General features: G+C 34.6%; 1 protein-coding gene across 3 annotated transcripts in view; it reads right to left on the bottom strand.

Annotated features, from left to right (window-relative positions):
* Positions 1–4: 4 nt before the first annotated feature.
* Positions 5–18,336, bottom strand: part of PSIP1 (PC4 and SRSF1 interacting protein 1) — a 39,949-nt gene continuing 21,617 nt past the window's right edge. The window contains exons 7-17 of one of the 3 annotated variants that reach the window (XM_058565828.1): positions 14,537–14,633; positions 13,784–13,849; positions 13,393–13,468; positions 8,719–8,947; positions 7,715–7,833; positions 4,951–5,006; positions 4,293–4,363; positions 3,980–4,081; positions 3,673–3,886; positions 2,536–2,647; positions 5–1,756 (exon numbers count right to left, since the gene is read on the bottom strand). In XM_058565828.1, coding sequence (XP_058421811.1) covers positions 1,696–1,756; positions 2,536–2,647; positions 3,673–3,886; positions 3,980–4,081; positions 4,293–4,363; positions 4,951–5,006; positions 7,715–7,833; positions 8,719–8,947; positions 13,393–13,468; positions 13,784–13,849; positions 14,537–14,633 — 1,203 coding nt within the window. In that variant the 3' untranslated portion in view covers positions 5–1,695. Of the gene's footprint in view, positions 1,757–2,535; positions 2,648–3,672; positions 3,887–3,979; positions 4,082–4,292; positions 4,364–4,950; positions 5,007–5,715; positions 6,318–7,714; positions 7,834–8,718; positions 8,948–13,392; positions 13,469–13,783; positions 13,850–14,536; positions 14,634–18,336 lie in introns of those variants that run through there. The other 2 variants (XM_058565829.1, XM_058565830.1) reach the window with 2 other exon arrangements.

Raw genomic sequence — 18,336 nt, forward strand, 5'->3', positions numbered from 1 at the left:
AGGGTGAACAAAAAATAACATTTCCTTTATTTTTATCATTTTGAGCTTATGTTGTAGTTACCCTGTCTCCCCAAACAACACAACCTCTATGACCAAGTTAACCAAGAAATTACTCCCTGGAAAGTAAATCCAGAATTTTAACACACTTTTGTAAATAGCAAAGAAGTAATTTACTAGTAGAGTTTGATAGAAAAATTCTTTAATCAAAACAAGTTTACATGTTGACACCTATGGCTTAACTAGAATAAAGCTGTCCAATTTTTAATTGCATTAAGGACCAAACAGATATAATGTAATATCGAGAGTTCCCTCAAAACAGTGGGTCCTAGTTCCATTGTAAGACCTCTCAAAAGCAAAACACCAATTACTGAAATAATTAAAACTTTTCACCTGCAGATGAAAACAGTTATCCGAGAGGTCAAAACATACAATGCATGTCACATGCAAACACTGGTATTAAGCCTTTTCCCCATATTCATAGTATCAAAACATGAAGTGTGTCTTTTAGGTACTGAAAACCACCAACTGACCTAATATTCAAAATATCTTAGAAATGCTATCTGTTAAGTTACTCTTAAATTTTGTGTTAACCTTGGTTCACCATGACTTAGTCCATATACGTGAATACAGACTATCAAAGCACTCCTTTTCTTAGTCTACTGCCTCGGAACAACTAATGTTTCCGCTTTTTGCAATCCTGTCACATGTATGATATAGAAATAAAAATTCCTTATGTTTCCTTCTATAGTAGTTACTTTTATTTACTGCATAAGCATCATGGATGTTTTTTTTCCCAATTAAAAAAATACTTAGTGACCTCCTTAATGGGTGACTTAAAAAATTCAGCAACTTGAGACATTTCTCAAAAAATAAACTTTTATCATTTAGTTTTCACTTTCAGCTACCCGTGCCTGTAAAGGGTCTTAGACGGCTGAACCCTAAAGCCAGATTCATTCCTATATACACCCATTCTGCTCTCTGCAGGTAAGTCATGTGACTTGAATTCCCAGCCACAAAACTAAATTACCTTCAAAAGTTAACATTTGTTTTGTACTTTGTAGAACTGTCAGTTGGATAATCTAGTTGTCATACAAAAAGGCATACAGACCACACACATTGTTACAAAGCAGCAGGATAATGTAGCACAATGTAGACTGCGAGATTAAAATTAACTTTTGATAAAAGGAGTGAGTACTTGTATAGAAGTAACATTTTATCTACCATAAAAATGCATAACTTCTACAAAACCCACAAACAGTGAAAAGACAGTCTGATAAATCCAAGATTTGTAAAAACTATGCACAAAACCCAAGGTATTTGGGAAAAAGAGGAAAGGTTTTTATACAAGTAGCAGTGTTAAAAATGTAACTTTTTTCTATTATCAATTACACATTAACATACACACACTAATTGAAAATATGCTACAACCAATGTCTGGAAAAGCAGTTTAACATTTCCTAAATGGATTTTCCCTCACATTTACTGTGTAATGTAGCTGTTAATACTGCACAAGTACAATTAGCAATAATGTTTAATTACTTTTAAACAAAGATAAAGGGATTTTCTCCCTCAAAAACAAGTTTGAAACATCAAAACCTATGCTTATAAAAATTTAAAACTCTCAGCAGTCTAAATATTTCAAATGAAAACCATTACAAACTTCTCAAATGTTCTTTATATTCCAGGTATGTCAACCTAGTTATCTAGTGTAGAATCCTTCAGAGATATTTCAGTCTCTCTCTCCTCACTGGATGGCCTAAAGAAAAGGGGGAAAGAAAGGTGTGACAACTGGGATTAGGGGCTTTTTTCCCTCAGGATAAAAAAAGACATTAAATACATTGTTTTTTAAACCATAAAAAGATTAAAAAAAAAAAAATCCTGACTTGTTCAAAATTTTATTTTACCATGTTGTGTCTTCTTCCCAAAGTAATATGCAGATCAAGTAAAATAACTCAGGGAAGCATCATGGCCCAGGCCCTTTGCATCATTTCCAGCTTTAAAATGAATTCTCTTTTACATGAAAATGTTTTATCTGTGATACCAACATATTACAAACTTTAATAAAAAGAGGAGATGATATACACACAGGCAAGATTTTCTAGAATTTCAGAATTAGAAGGATGCTTGACTCCAAGTCCTTAAACAGCAGAACAAACCAAGACTTGGATCTATGGTTCCATATCTAGTTAATTTAGAGCATGTGTATTATTAATACAAAATAGGCTGCGATTCTAGATCTAATTTTTGTCACAAATTCAAGAAAGTATGAATGTAAGTCATTATTAAAGGTATATCAGTGAAAGGAGGCCAAGGAAGAACAGTTGTTTTTTTAAAACTGGATTCCTACCTAGCTCTGTTCCCTTGAATACAGTGGCAAATTAGTTATAAGATTTATGTTTTTGCTTTTTACCCTGCTTCCTGAATTCACTCAGTTCCTGATCAAAATACAATCCCTTTTACCAGTAACCTTGGAACAGCAATATGATTTAAAAATTAAACAAAAACACATTACTACCCATTAAAACATGTCCTCACTTTTTCTTACTGCTGGCCTCATGGTTGTCCTTGCTTTCTTCATTGCTATCTCCATTATGCTGTGGTTGATTACTGTCTTGAGCATCAGATCCTCCATTTAGAGTCTTTGAACCTTTGGAAAGTGGAAAAACTGTTAGATCTAAAACTAAGATGTTCTCTCAAGATCCAAAATCAAAAATAAAACATGGCCCTGAAGTTCCTAATACTTAGTGTATTTTATTTGAAATTACACTGGAATCCTTTGGATAGCTGAGGCACAAGCAGCAGCAGGGTTACTACATTTTTCTGTGGGTCCATGAAGTAGATTATTAATCTGATTATTCCATGTTACTGTTATCAGGAAGACTATGGGTGGCACAACTCTATAAAGCATGATGATTTATTCTAGTTCTTAGAAAAAACAATGTGAATCACAGTAAAACTTTGTATTTATCATTTTTGGTATTTTAGAACAAAAAGTGTCAAAAGCAGTATCCCCTAATTAACATGATTTTGTGCCCTATTACTAAGTAAACAATGAGGGCTTCCCTGTAAATCTTATTTCATTAATAAATCTCTAAGGAGATTCCCTAATAAATGAGTAAAAATTCCAACTCCTTTTGAATGTTGGCTGCTGCTAAGACATTTAATAACAAGGAACTCAGGGAACTGATAATGGTACTATGATTCTGTTTTAAGAGTCTGTCAGAGATATATCCTAAAATATTTATGGTTGAAATGGCCTATCTAGAACTTGCTTGAAAATAATCTTCAGGGGTGTCACAGAGAAACCTGACGGGGGTATAAAAGAGCAATGATCACGTATCAATAGATAATTGCTGAAGCTGGGTGACTGGGGAAATGGGAAGTTCATTTCTCTCTACTTTTTTGTAGATTAGAAATGTTTCCTAATTTAAATGAAAAGAGGATAACTACTACTACTACTACTAGTATTTAACTACTACTAATTTAAACTTGATGAAAACTTAATGATTTAAACTCGATGAGAAAACAGAAGCTACGGTTGAGCACTTGACTACGTTCTCCTAAGTGTTTTACGCGATTTTTATGTCATTTAGTGTAGATAAGGTATTAACGAGATTGCACATCAAAACCATTTTTTAAAACCAGTCCCAGCAAAAGTTTATTCCCACTTACCTGTTTGCTCCTTTTCTAGTTTTTTGTTTGGCCCTTTCTTCCCTTGATCTTTGGTTTTATTTGCTTCCTCATGCTGTCTTTGTTCAGCAAGAGATTTATTCAGCACTTGTGTGATCACAGAATCTCCTTCGCCAACCAAAAACATGTTCTTAAACTTGTTATACAACATTGTAGACTTTTCCATGATAATCTGACTAACTTTGAATCGCCGTATCTGAGAAAACAAAATACATACTCATAACTGTTTTCCTAATTGATTTTTTCATGTTCCTTTTTAATGAAGTGGTGACTGTGAGGAATTACTTACTTTTTTCAGTGTTGTAATCATCTCTGTGTGTTTCTGAGCTTGCTGCATTGTGACCTGAAGTGAAGCGAGTTCATCCAAGGCCTCAATACATCTGTTCACATCCTTCATGACAAAACAGCAATTTCGTAACTGTTAACCTCAACCTATATAATCTATTTCTAAAGATTACTTTTAAAATTTCAAACAAGGCAGTACAAAATAACCAGTAATAGTCCCTTTTATCTTAAATTTACATATACTTATAAAATCTGTGAGAAAATAAATATGAAGCTATAAAAGCACTGTATTTTTAAATGAGGTATTAAACACTTACAAGATTATCAATTTTGAGTGAATTTTTTATTTCAGCATGTATCCTCTGAAGTCGAGAATCCATTGATGTTTCTATAAATTAAAATGTGAAACACAGTAAATAGTTTTTCCAAAACCAGTATTTCTGTACAATCTAAGCAAAATACAATGGAAAGATTTGGTGAATTTTAAAAAATGTTCTTAGTAATCTGCCTACATCACTGAGAAGTTATTTGGCATTTTTAGTATTTGGCTTAGGAAAGCAACATTCATCATGTAAGCAAAAAAATATCTAGCTGCCTGTGTTTCTAAAATAAGCAGTCTGCATCCTTAAACAAACCTGCTTCACCTTATAAGTTTAACCAAAAATAGAAAATCTTTATCTGAAACCATCTGTCAAAAATGAGACAACATCTAGCTTTCGGCAGTTACAAAAATTTGACTTCATCAGATAATGAGCATTAAAACAATAAGCGTGATGCCTCAGCAGGGTCACCTGATTATACTTAAAATACAGTGCAATGCTTACAGAATCCATTAGGGTTTGAAAAGTATGTGTAGGATTTAAGATCATAAAATGATTGATTTCAAAACTTATACATGAAAAATTAAGTGTCTAACTTCTGTAACTTTCTATGTTTAATATAATTTTATACATCTTAGAAAGTGAAATAACTAACCTCGCTTCTTCTCCACTTTCTTAACTTCTGGCTTCTTTCCTTCGTCTTTATTCTGCCTATCAAATGTTAACACAAATATTTCAAAACATTGGAACTCCCACTGATTACCAAATCCCCACAATCCCTTATGTAAAAGTTAAAATTTTTTTCTTTAAAATAGTAAGTCAGTAGCCTAGATCACAAGGAATTGACTGTAATTCTTAGAACTCTGCAATGCCACAGTATTAGTATTAATTACTGTAAGTGAAACTCAAAACATGTAAAAATTAACATGCTAAAATAAACACTCTAACAATCTCATTTTACAGTAGCATCACAAAATAATTTTAACAGCTGTCATGGTGAAATTTTTTTCCAGCAACAGTGTTGTTACAAGACCAATCTCAGGGTCAATAGACAAACAGGCCATAGTGGGAAAATAATGCCTATGTTTCATGAATTCTACATCACAATTATTTTAAAAAGTAGCAGTTCAAAATAGACTGATTTAATTGTTCCCACATCTCCAAATGGTAGATAATTGAGAGGTCTGAAGTTAGTTTCAAGGTTAAATACTAATGGTTTCTTTGCCAATATATCAGACTTAAATGACATTCACTAACATTTACATATTTCACAAGTGAAAAGGTACCATTTTACTGTTAAGTCTCAAAAATAACCATTTAAAAATGAATCCTTAATCATTTCTAGTACCTTGGCTTGGAGTTCAGGCCCTATCATAAACCAATTAAAATAGACAAGAACAAAAAATATCTAAAAATCAGGTTTTTTTTTTAAAAAAAACTTTATTTTAAAATTTTGGTTACAGTTTCATTTTTGTTTTCTTAACAAGTCTACTGTTTAATCTCTCAGGATTAAAAAAAACAATTATTAAGATTCTAAAGAATTAAACAACAAAGGAATGTCAAGGGAAGGGCACAACTGCCCCATTCTCTGGGGTAGAATAGCTATTTCAGTTTAACACCTAGCTTCAAAACAAAATGAAGTTTTATATTTTCTAAATGAAATAATGTACAACCACCATCTTCATCTGAGCTTATAACTTTCAAACACAAAGCTTCATTTTAAGCTTGGTAAAAAACTTAACAGGAATGATGGCCGACCTTAGTATGTGGTGTGTACCTTACAGGAAATTTTTTTTTTTAACAGTCATAACACAGTAATAATGCCATTAATGAAGTCCTCAATTTAGAATCTGGAACATTCTTCCATCAAGGGGGGGGAGGGGGAAATTCAGTCCAATGAGTCTGTCTCAAGGTCTTCATCTCTTGTTTGCTCCACTTGTATTTTCTTTTCAGTAACTGGATTAATGCTTTGAGCCCAAAATGAGATATATTTTTTATTACTGTAGATTACATGTTGTTTGGCTGGGAATACAATACAATAAACTTTATTTTGCATAATGCATTTCACACAAGCTGCATCTGAAATGCTTTACAGAGCAAAACTGTCCAAGTACAAAGTTTTGTAATAACAGGAGAAGGAAAGAAAACACAAATATTAGAATTTGAGAAAGTTACATTCGGAGGACATTCAAAAGAATCTGAAACACATAAAGATAACTTTGAGATACTGAAGAAGGGTTGGGCTAGATTTACTAAGCAACAACTAATTTTATATCTTAATTTGGGAGCACAATCAAGTTAAAAGCAACAAACAGTCCAACTTTTCAGTGAAAGGATAGAAAAGGACAGCTACCAAAAAGTAACTTTAATATTTACACAAATGGTCAAAATCTAACAAATTAGAGGGAGTCATATTTCTGAGCTTTAGATCAATTTTTAAATTACTCCCTCAAGCAGCTGAAACTGCTTATATATCCTCCAAACAACAAAGAAGGCAGAGTCAAACGCTATACTTGTAAAGAAAGACACTTGGCTTACAAATATATAAAGAAAAAGTACAAAATTATTTAAGAATACTTTAAAGAATTCCACTGCTTATCATTAGGTTTGTCTTAGTGACCCAGAGCATGTTTTTAAAATCACCTCCTCACTAAAACAACCAAAAACACAAAGTTTAGTCAGAAAAATGCAAGACGCTTCACAAAGAAAGGCTTTTCAGAGAAAGAACTCAGAAGTGACAGTCTAAAGATAACTAGAAAAACAAATGTAATAAATATATGAAGCCTAATCATCATTGCTTTTGCTATTTTCCTTCGAATAAAATTATGGAATAAAATTAAAGGGGAAAGAAATTCCCCCTGGTAAGTATATACTGTCTCCAAGTATCAACACTTAGAGAGCAATCAGCTCTGAACCTGATCTGTACTGCACACATCTGACAGAAACCCTGTCAGCCTTTTAGGTTTACTTGTACTGGCTTCCTGGGTTTCCCACTGTGCTTTTGTTCTTCTAGCTGGTCTTTTGGGGGAGGCTTGCTGGTGGTAGGAAAAATAAGGATATTTCTTTCATTCTTTCTCCACCAATATATTATCACCACTCTTTCTGTATTTAACACTGTACAAGTAAACAGCAGAGGATGAGGACACTTTCTGCAAAGCCACTAACAGTTAAATCCTATCTGCACTTTTAGTTTAAATTAAAAATAATTCCCAGGGTGATTACCTCAGTGAATTTTCATCCTCTTAACTCAGAAAAAAATGAAGCCTGAAACATGATTATCATATACTGAAGATTTGTTTCTTACACATAGGAATAGTCACCTCTTTAAAAGGCTTCATAAGGTCTGGAAAATGAGATTCTACTGTTTAAAAATTTCATGCTAGCTTAAGAAACAAAATTTAGAATAAAAAAATACTTACTGCTCAGTTTCCATTTGTTCCTCTTGCTTGCGTTTTCTATCTGCTACTTCTTTCTCATGTTGGCCTTTGAGCATATTCCTTCTATGAGCAGTCTGCACGTTTCTTCCACCTTTTCTCTTCTGTTTCATTTGAGAATTAGAATGGGTTTATTAACTGTTAAGTCAGTGCTTCTATGATTACAATCTTGGGAGAAAAAAGCAACTAGTTTCCTTAAGGGATAAATACTTAAATCACTAATTTAAAAAAATCTCAGAATTACATGTTGCTGCTATCTAAATTTAACTTTCTCTTGATGATTCTGGGAATTCAAATCTATTTTCTGCACGATAGGAGTGATGTCCTCTGGTTACAATGAAGTGTGTCAGGCTATTTGCCTCTACACTATGATTCTGGCTTCAGTACCTGTTTACTGACAAGTACACTGCTCAACAAATCCAATTTGAGATTTTGGGCTTCTAAAGTACTAAGAAATCAGATAAAATAAACAAAAAGATCTACACATGACCTGAGTGTGTAGATCTGCAAGACTATACACAAAACTTGTGTTTTTCACAGAAAAGGATACATATAGCTTTAATGAAATTCCCAAACAACTGTGGCATCCAAATAAAGTACTACTGATAAAAGAATATCACTGGGATAATTAATGAAAAGAAATATATATATATATGTAAACGCACCTCTTTTATATCTGTCTTCCCTGGTCACAGCCTATTTGGCTCAATCTCTACTCTCTTACCTTTTCTACGCAGGTGGAGTTATTGCAAGTTTATTATATAACATTTAATTTCCATATCATAATTATGAAAAGGTAAGATCAATTTAGAATGTACAATAAGGCTTCAAATATGCTTTTTAACATAGCTGATCTAAGTTTCTTCAGAAAGGAAAACTCAGTTTATAAAAGTCAGACTGTGACAGATAATGAAAGTTTACTAAGATTAAGAACCATACAGGAAACTAAAAATAGAACAAATATTTTACGTGATACATAAATGTTCTACCTTTTCACCTTCTTGATCATCTCCTTCCTCTTCAGAGTCAGAGGCTGAGGTCACCCCTGTTTTAGCTAAATTTTTCCTTTTTGATTCAGCTTCTTTCTTCCCCTCTTTTTTGTCTGGCTCTTTTCTTGGCTTATCTTCTTCCTTCTGGCCTTCTTCATCCTTTTTAAGCTGCTTTTTAGGTTGTTTTTCCTCTTGCCCCTTTTTCTTACTTTTGTCTTCTTCAGTTATCCTATTTTAGAGAGTGCCACAATGGAAAATGAACTTTTATGTATCATTAATACTTCTCATTCAACCATACTCTCCCAGTCAACTGAATAAGTATTTTGGATAACAGTAAGCTATAATTTTTTATTTAAGGACAAATTTAAAATATATTTAGGTAAAACATAATGGAGTGTCTTTACTATCCAACCATAAAAGAAAAAGAACATCCTTTTAATATAAATTAGAAGATACAAAAATTATAGTGACATTAGGGTAACAGAAAAGTGATTTTCCCCCCTTTGTTTTCCAAGTTTTTTGAAATGTGATTCACTCACTGAAAGTGCTCTTATGTGCAAGGTACTATTCTTGACTCTGGGGATACAGCAGTGTATAAGATGGGCGAGATCCCTGGATCTTATGGAGCTTATATTCTACATATTTTTAAGAATAAATTATGTTTAAAAAGCATACACTGGGAAAAATACAAATGCAGAAGTGAACTGCATATGATCAAATATGATCATTTTAGAATTCAAAGAAATATTCTTTGCAAGGTAAAGGGCTCCCAACTTATGCATATAGTGGTAAATCATACCGCCAATTAAGCATAACATCAAACAGTGCTGAACTCACTAGCACCTAAGCAGTCCCATCACCACTGGATTTCACAGACATCACTAAAACAGGTCAAACTACCAAAATTGCTCGGTAATCCTAAACATTACTACTGGATGATATTCATGCTAACTAGGTACAGCCAAAATAAATATAAGTATTTATGTTATGACAATAGGCTCTAGAAGGAGAATCAAATGATGCCAATGCTAACCACATAATTACTTTTAAGGATACGTTCAACTAAAGCAATCCCATAAAGAAATACCACTTGAAGCTTGGATGAGCTATTTAAAAACGAACCTTTGTACTGTTCAAGGAATTTCACTAAGATTTTCACAAAATCAATTACATCAATGGATTTGAGAGCTGAAAGGGACTCATCATACAGTCCAATCCATTCCACTGGACAAATAAGAAAATGATGATGCAAAAGGTCAAATAATTAGCCCAATATCTCAATTCCAAATCCACTGACCTCCTACCAGACAACTCCTACCAGAATTCACTTTTTATCTCTTTAGAAATTTTTTTGTCACATAACTATCATTGGGTATGCTTATTTTCAAATATATGGGTTTCATCTTTTAACTGATGGAAGAAAAAGCATGCACGTAAAATCATTTAACTTTCTTCAATATTTCCATGAATGTAAATATTGTGATAATCAATTTCATGGAGATGGGAATAGAGAGTGAAATGTAAACAGCGTTTTCCTGGCTCATAAATAGATACTGACCAATTGCCTTCCCCAAACTGTTACCTGCCCCCACGGAGTGAAGCAGATATTAAAAATACAAATACCCTTTGACCCAGCAAATCTGCTTCTAGCAATGCCTTCTAACCAATATATTTGCACATGTACAAAACAAAAGATGACAAGGTTTTTTTTTTTTTTTTTTGTGAGGAAGATCAGCCCTGAGCTAACACCCATGCCAATCCTCTTTTTTTTGCTGAGGAAGACTGGCCCTGGGCTAACATCTGTGCCATCTTCCTCCACTCTATATGGGACGCCACCACAGCATGGCCTGACAAGCGGTGCATCGGTGCGTGCCTGGGATCCGAACCTGGGCCGCCAGCATTGGCGCGTGTGCACTTAACCACTACGCCACGGGGCCGGCCCCGACAATGATTTTTAAAGGATGTACTCATATGTGGGATAGATCTTAAGAACTGTGATACATACACAGTGGAATAACATGCAGCTGTTCTTTTTTTTTTAAACATAGATTAAAAAGTCTATCATAATGTCATAAGAAATGGGATTATTATTTCAAGGTTTTTTTTTTAGCAGTTTCAAAGCAGAGAATTCCCATAAACATAACTATCATACTTGCTACAAATAATAAGTCTTTTCCTAATGGTCCTCCTTACCACCTTACATGAAAAAAATAGACTTCTCCATAGTGAGAATTTCCCTTAATAGGTCAAGGTACAGTAGGAAAATTGTATTTGTAAATTTCTTTAGTCTTGTAATATATGTTAACACAAGCAAAAACTTGTGTTAAAAATGTGAATACAATCCCAAATATCTCAGTGGCTTATAACAAATATTTATTTTTGTTACATGAGGACTTTGAGATAGTTTCAGCTCTTCTGGGCTCTATTCTACTGTCTTGTCATTTCAGGACCCACTGCAAAGAAGCTGTCTCACACGAGCTTATATAGTTTAGCTCTGCACTCCACTGGGTTTGCACACAGATACACAGCCGACGGTAGCTATACTCAATGCCCAGCCTACATACAGCGTGAATAAGAAATATTGTAAGCTACTGCTATTTTGGGATTGTCCCTCGCCTTAGCAAGAAGCTCACTAACAAAGAAACTGATACCAGTAACAAAAACCTAAAACGTGACACTGGCTTTGGGGCTGGGAAATTGAAAACCCTAATATATTATTATACAGTGGGTAAACTGTCACCTGTGATAACCTGAAAGAATACTTATTCAGGGAACTTATTTGTATAGCTGGTTGTTATCAAGATACATTTGATAGGGCACTTCAAAAAACAGATGAGTTCAAAAAATAATAGGATGACAAAGGAAGGAGAACTTAAAAATGCCATGCATTTCAGTGTTGAAAGTCACCTCCATCCTGTAAAAGATTTTCAAATTCAGACAAAGACTGTGGTCAAAGATCCAAGAAGAGTATAAGCTGCCAGCCTTTCCTTAAGAATACAAATTGGGCTACTGTGATCCTTCAGATGGACAAATGGTTCTAGGAAAAAGAGACCAAGGGGTGGTTTCTAAGGAGAACCTATAAACTCAAAGTGATTAAGTATGTTAATTAAGCATAAAAAGATAAGCATGCCTGGGCAAGTCTTGTGAGTGAGACCACTCACTGCACATGAAGCTGACTAGAATGAAACACAGACAAATATCCTAACAATAAAGTATTATTATTACCAAGTGACACCAGCCCACATCAAAAGAAAGTAATGGAGATCTAAAAAGGAACCATGGGCCCCCAACTCCCTATAGTTTGAAAGCAGACTGAGAAAGCTGCTCAGCTGAGGAGGAGGCTAATATTCCCCAATGACCTTTTCAGATGCAACAAAGGCTGATACTGAAAAAGTAGAGAACTCTCAGAGGAATCAGCCAAAAGTCAAAGAGAGAAATGAACTAGGAAGATACTCGCAGGGAAAACTGGGGCCCAATCAAGGGAACATTCCTTATATCTAAAATATGGGGATCTCACAATATTTTCCCAGCAGAATTTCAGATTCCCTAGGGACAATGACTGCTGTCTGCCTCTTAATCTTCTCCTTTCCAAGTGGGAGTACTTATTCCGCTTCCCTATCCCAGATCTACATGTGAGTATGAAGCAGAGGGGGGAGCAGATACTTGTGTTTTCAGTTCCTAAGTCTCCAGATCAAGGCCTTATGTTGATCATGAAATCCTGATGCTATCATTGCCTGATGCTGTCATTAGACATTTTACTTACAGAAGGGATGAGTGAGATTTATTTGGCATGTTTAAAAACAAAAACAAACTCACCTGCACGTACCTAATTTCGTAATTTCTCTACAGTAGTTAAAACTATGTTTTAATTTTGTGCCACTATTTTTGAGACTACTTTAACAGCTAGCTTGGCAGTAAAATAAAACTCTTGGAACACATTTTGGTTGAAAAGTACCAACCATCCAGTGTTCTGTAACTAAAATTTCCTATAAAAATGTTTCATTCAAAATATTCTAAATCCATTCTTAAATAACATACTTACTTGAGCCTTCTCTATAAAATCTTTAAACACGAAAGCTACAAAAAGTTTTGCCCTCTTTGTCTAAATATACATTCCTTCTGGTGAAGTTCCTACCCAGAAAAGCCAACATAAAGAAGATCCATATGTGGAAAAGTGACAAGGAAAAAAAACCTGATTATTTTGTTGACAACTAAGTAGTTATTCCAAAAATATTTTAAAACTTTAAATTTACATTATAAAAATAATTTTAGTATTTTTAAATAAAAGTTATGCTGGAAGAACCAAAAAAATTTGTGGAAATTGCTTCAAAAATACTTTGTCTATAACTTCCTTAAACATACTATCTTGCCCAATTTCCCTATTATAGATTTTACCCTGCCTTAGCTAAGTATCTTTATACCCTGATATACAAAGAAAATGTCTTAGATTAATGAAATGAAATCACATCAGATTTTTCTTGATTCCCCAGTATTACCTTTTACATAATAAACAGTTTTTCAACAGTTTTCCCCATAATTTTTAGAAATACAAATTATAATAGCAACAACCATCCTGTAAAATAAAACTGGTAAAAATACAGAGAGATTTATACTTATTTAAAGTCAAATGTCTCATTTATTATGTAACTAATTATACAATAAAAATAAACTCACACGTCACTCTCTGAAGGACAGGGCTGTTTAACCATTTTGGGTCTGCCTCTTGGTTTTGGAATCTTGACTTCTGTAGCTAACATTCACAGGAAAAGAAAATTTGTAACTACCAGCTTTCCCTTTAAGATGCAAATCTCACATATAAAGATTACAAATGATATACTAAGAATATCAGTCAGTGGTTTATTACAGACACAATTATTTTAAGTTTTAAAGATAATATCCCCCCAATGGTTTAATTGAGCAAGAGCAGGAAATTTAGAAAGGTAGATCAACAGAGTAATTTTCAGTTTGTCCTTAGTATGGCTGAGAGGGTTAAAAGAACATCCTTTATTGTTCTTTTAATAGGAATATCACAAGATTCAACTTTATAATAGTTGGTAGCACTTACATCCAATATTCATATGCATACTACATTCACATCTTTGAAAATCTGTATCAGAATTCACTGCATTTTCTAAAAACAGCAATAATTTGATCCATTACAATATTAAATTCCAACATAAAAATTATGTGAACAAATTCTTAGGTGGTTTTTTTTGTCTTTTCTGGGTATTACTCATCTTACCCCTTTATCGGCAAGAATCCTATTATGAAGTAGAAAAAAAACTGGCTCTATTTTGGTTAATTTTCTTTGCTTTACTTTGTATTAGAGGCAGATCCTTCCAAACTATTTCCAATTTGCCAAATTAGGAAAATACTTTAAATAGGCAATGCTGAAGACAGCTGCATATTGTCAAAGTCCTAAACAAAGAATGCAATAATTTAAAATATTAATAGCTTTAACTACTCAAATGATGCTTCTCTTGCTTTCATTATGACTCCATTTGGAAAGCTTGTTTTCTAAAGTAAGAGGTAAAATAAACCCATCATTCATGGAATTTAAACCTCACCACCACCCTCATCTGCCACTATTAGAGGAAAATACAATAGGGATAAAACAGAAAATGAAAAAGTCCCAAGCAATTATTTCAAATTTAAATACTTTATTACACAGGGCAGAAACCATGTTTATCTCCTTTGAAATTTGTGTATTATCCATAACCAATTGCCTATCCACCTATTCCAAAGTATCTGAGGCACAACGCTTTAAAGGATTGGAATATTATTCACAAGCCAGAGATTTAAACATTAATAATCCTACCTGCAGGTCGTCCTCTTTTAGGACTCACTTTTAGATTAACAGATGCTGTTGCTGTTGTCACTACTCCTGCCTCCTCGGTTTCTACTTGTTTTTCTGCCTGAATCACAAAGATTTAATTAACTTATGCAGCAAATAGTAGGCATTCCAAGTTTAAAGCAGTGGCAAAAATATGCTACTCTAAGATGATGAGTTCAAGGATAAGCATAAGTTCTATATGATTTTATTATTTTTCAACAGTCGACTCATCACAGAGTGACAACCCCAAACTTAGCTTATAATTCTAGTGAACAATTCTAAGAAACAAAAAACTTGACTTTTAAGATATTCTCAACCTGAAAGCTAATACTCTTGATGCAAAATGCTGACCAAAGTATAATATAATTACACTGTAACAATCCACACATTGCTTATAAATGTACTTTCACTGAGTATCTCAAAATGCTAACACTTTATATTGTGTATTAATATTCTAATACAGTCACGAGTCGCTTAACAACAGGAACATGTCCTGAGAAATGCGTTGTCAGGCAATTTCGTCATTGTGCAAACATCACTGAGTATACTTACACAAACCTAGATGGTAGAGCTCACTACACACCTCAGCTATATGGTACTAATCTTATGAGACCACCATCGTATATTCGGTCCATAGTTGACTGAAACGTCGCTATGCAGCACATGACTGTATTAGAAAAGGTAAGAAGTTGCTGATATACTTCTTATTCTTTAACTTTGTTAATACATATACATTTTATTTTTGAACTGAGATCTGCTGTTCTTCCCTCGAGTTATTCTTATTTTCATAATGAGACTTACTACCACAGAGTAAGAAATTCCAATGACCCTTTACAAACTATGATGCCCACTGAAGAGACAATAGCCCCAATGAGAATCAGTTTAATTGGTTCAAGCATTAGAGTAGAACAAAGGTTAAGAACCACTGATTACAAAAGAAATGTAAACATAACTGATTATAATCAAAAAGGGACTCAAGAAAAAGTGAAGAAGAGAACAAAGAGAAGGATGGGAGGACCACTATGAACTGCTTCCCGCCTCCAATTATTTAGAATTCAGCATTAACTAGAGCAAAAAAAAAAAAAAAAGGCAATAAAGCATGCAAGAACATGCACAATCCAATCTTATTGATAAAAAAATTTAAAATCTTTTAATCAATGATATGATCTGCAAACATTTAAGAAGTAATGCCCAGTATTGGTAAGGATGTAGCGAATTCTTCATGTATCGATTACTGCTGATCAATAATAATCAATAAACTGGTAACACCTTTCTGAAAGAATATCATTATGAATCAGTATCAGCAATACAGAATATACAAATCTCTGACTCAGTAATCCCACTTCTAAGAATTTATCCATTTCTTTTTTAAGTTTTTTAAAACATTATTTTTGCTTTTATAATTGGAATAATATATTCAAAGCATTATTAAAAGTCAATAAACTCATTTAAGGTGACCCTTGAACTGTCTCAAGGAACGTTACAAAAACTGCTCCCTGGGGCCAGCCCAGTGGCGTAGCGGTTAAGTTCGAGTGTTCCACTTCGGCAGCCCGGGGTTCGCGGGTTCGGATCCCGGGCGCGGCGGAGGGCAGGGCGCACCGCTTATCAAGCCATGCTGTGGCAGCGTCCCATGAAGAGTGGAGGAAGATGGGCACGGATGTTAGCCCAGGGCCAATCTTCCTCAGCAAACGGAGGAGGACTGGCAACAGGTGTTGGCTCAGGGCTGATCTTCCTCACAAAAAAACAAAACACCACCCAAACCGCTCCCTAAACATTAGCTCAAGTTACATTTCTAGAATTTTTAATAACTTACAGATCACCTACCCCTGGCCCAATCCTGATTCAATAGCTCTGGGGTAGGGAGCCAGGCGTCTGTGTTTTTACCAAACTCCCCAGGTACCAAAGGTTGAGAACCCAAGACTGTATGACAGCTCTTTTACTACTGAGGAGTTAGGAGGGCAAAAGTTCTCAAATACAACACACAAGAATTACAGGTGAAATGGATCTTTCTGAGGAAATACCAATAAGAGGTAACAAGTTCTTCAATAACTAATACTATAAATAAAAATAGATTAACACTAATACTAAGCAAAAAACCAGCCCTACCATGGACATGTATTCCTGACTGTTATAGCAAAATCATTCCTCGTGAAAATAAAATCAAAGAATAAGAATTCATCCAGAGAAAGGACTATTTCAAATATACATATATTTAAATATCTTAAATGAAAATATTCTGACTAAAAATTAATTCTGTATTTTACTTTATCTCATTGAGATCTCTAACCCTTTGATACATTTTCTCCCCATTTATTACCAGCCCCCTCTTTCTAGCTCTACTCCTTTCATGATCTTATGTAAAGCCCCCTGACCAAAAAAACCTCATGGGACTACTACTCATCAGTATCCTCAAGCCCTCCGCATTCTTGTTTTGCTGCACCTCGCCCACAAATCTCCAACAGAGAATTACTAGAAAACTCTACCTTCCCTGCTCTTTAACTCCCTGCTGCTCTGAGCTCTGATAAAAAAATTCTACATTCATTCATTTTATGCAGTCTCAATTGGGATCTCACCGTCATCCATGAATCCTTTACCCCGTCTGTTGTCCTGCCCTCTTCTCCCCTCACTAGCGTAAACTTTCAATCCTTTCTTCCTGCCTTATCCCATACATGCAGTTTTGCTTTGAATTGGGTGGGGGAGAAGGGAAGATGGTAGCCCACAGGAAGGAATTCTCTTAATTTCCAAGTCTCCCTAGAAATTAAAGCCTCTTCCACTTCCTTTCAATGTTAGAAAAAATGAAATGTCCATCTCCTTCTTTCTTAGTCAATTCCTTCAAATGTGCCCTCCCTTCTCTCATCCAGCACATCCTTACATACAATAATTTATACTCTTTCCACATCTCCAATCTTCCTAGTTTTGCAAAGAAAAAGTGTTAAAGCCTCTACTTATATTTTTTCACTTTAAACACTCTCCCTTAACCATGCCAAATCCCTGTTGCTGCATTCTCTCTCCTTCCCTTCAACGATTCCAAAAGCACAGGGTAACAACATCCAACATTCTACTCTCCAAGCCACTTCATCTCTCTGTACCATTTGACCTTCAAGCATCAGGGGGAGCCAGTCAAATATCTTACCGGCCCTCTCCATCAGGACACTACTGACTGCTCCCTCACTCTTATACTTCTCTCCTCTCTTTAGCTTGATTTATCCTCTTACATTTTCTCCTGACAGTTCATTCTCAGTCATCATTTTACAAAGCAACTGTCATCTCCATTATATTCCCTCAGGATTCTGGTTTCTGCATTCTTCCCAGTGAACTTTCTCCCTTGACTACTTCATCTGTTATCCTGTCTTTCTATCAGTGACTGCATCTTTAACTTTTACCTTTTCTCCCCTTTGGTTCAGAACAGTATCTCTCTTCAGTCTAATTCCCTCAGGTGTTTCACTTCCTCTTCCCCATGCCTCTGCTCCAAATCAACATCCCTTGCATTCTCAGAACCTAATCTAGTCATCTAAGCCAACACCTTGGAGTCATCCTAGATTCCTCCCCCCTCCCTTCACACCCACTTCCAATCAACTGTCAACTTTACCTCCTAAAGTGCTCTTACATTCCATCTCTCATCTATACTATTAAAAAAACCTGCTATAATATAAGGTCCCTCTTGCCCTTCCAATCTCATGCTAATTCCTTAGAAAGGCCTTTCATAACTTAGTTACCAAGTCACTGTCATAACTCCCCATTTTAACTCTCCTTTTATGTATTTATTGTCTGTTTCAACAAAAACA

This window comes from Diceros bicornis, chromosome 22, assembly GCF_020826845.1.
Source record: "Diceros bicornis minor isolate mBicDic1 chromosome 22, mDicBic1.mat.cur, whole genome shotgun sequence".
Classification (NCBI taxonomy): domain Eukaryota; kingdom Metazoa; phylum Chordata; class Mammalia; order Perissodactyla; family Rhinocerotidae; genus Diceros; species Diceros bicornis.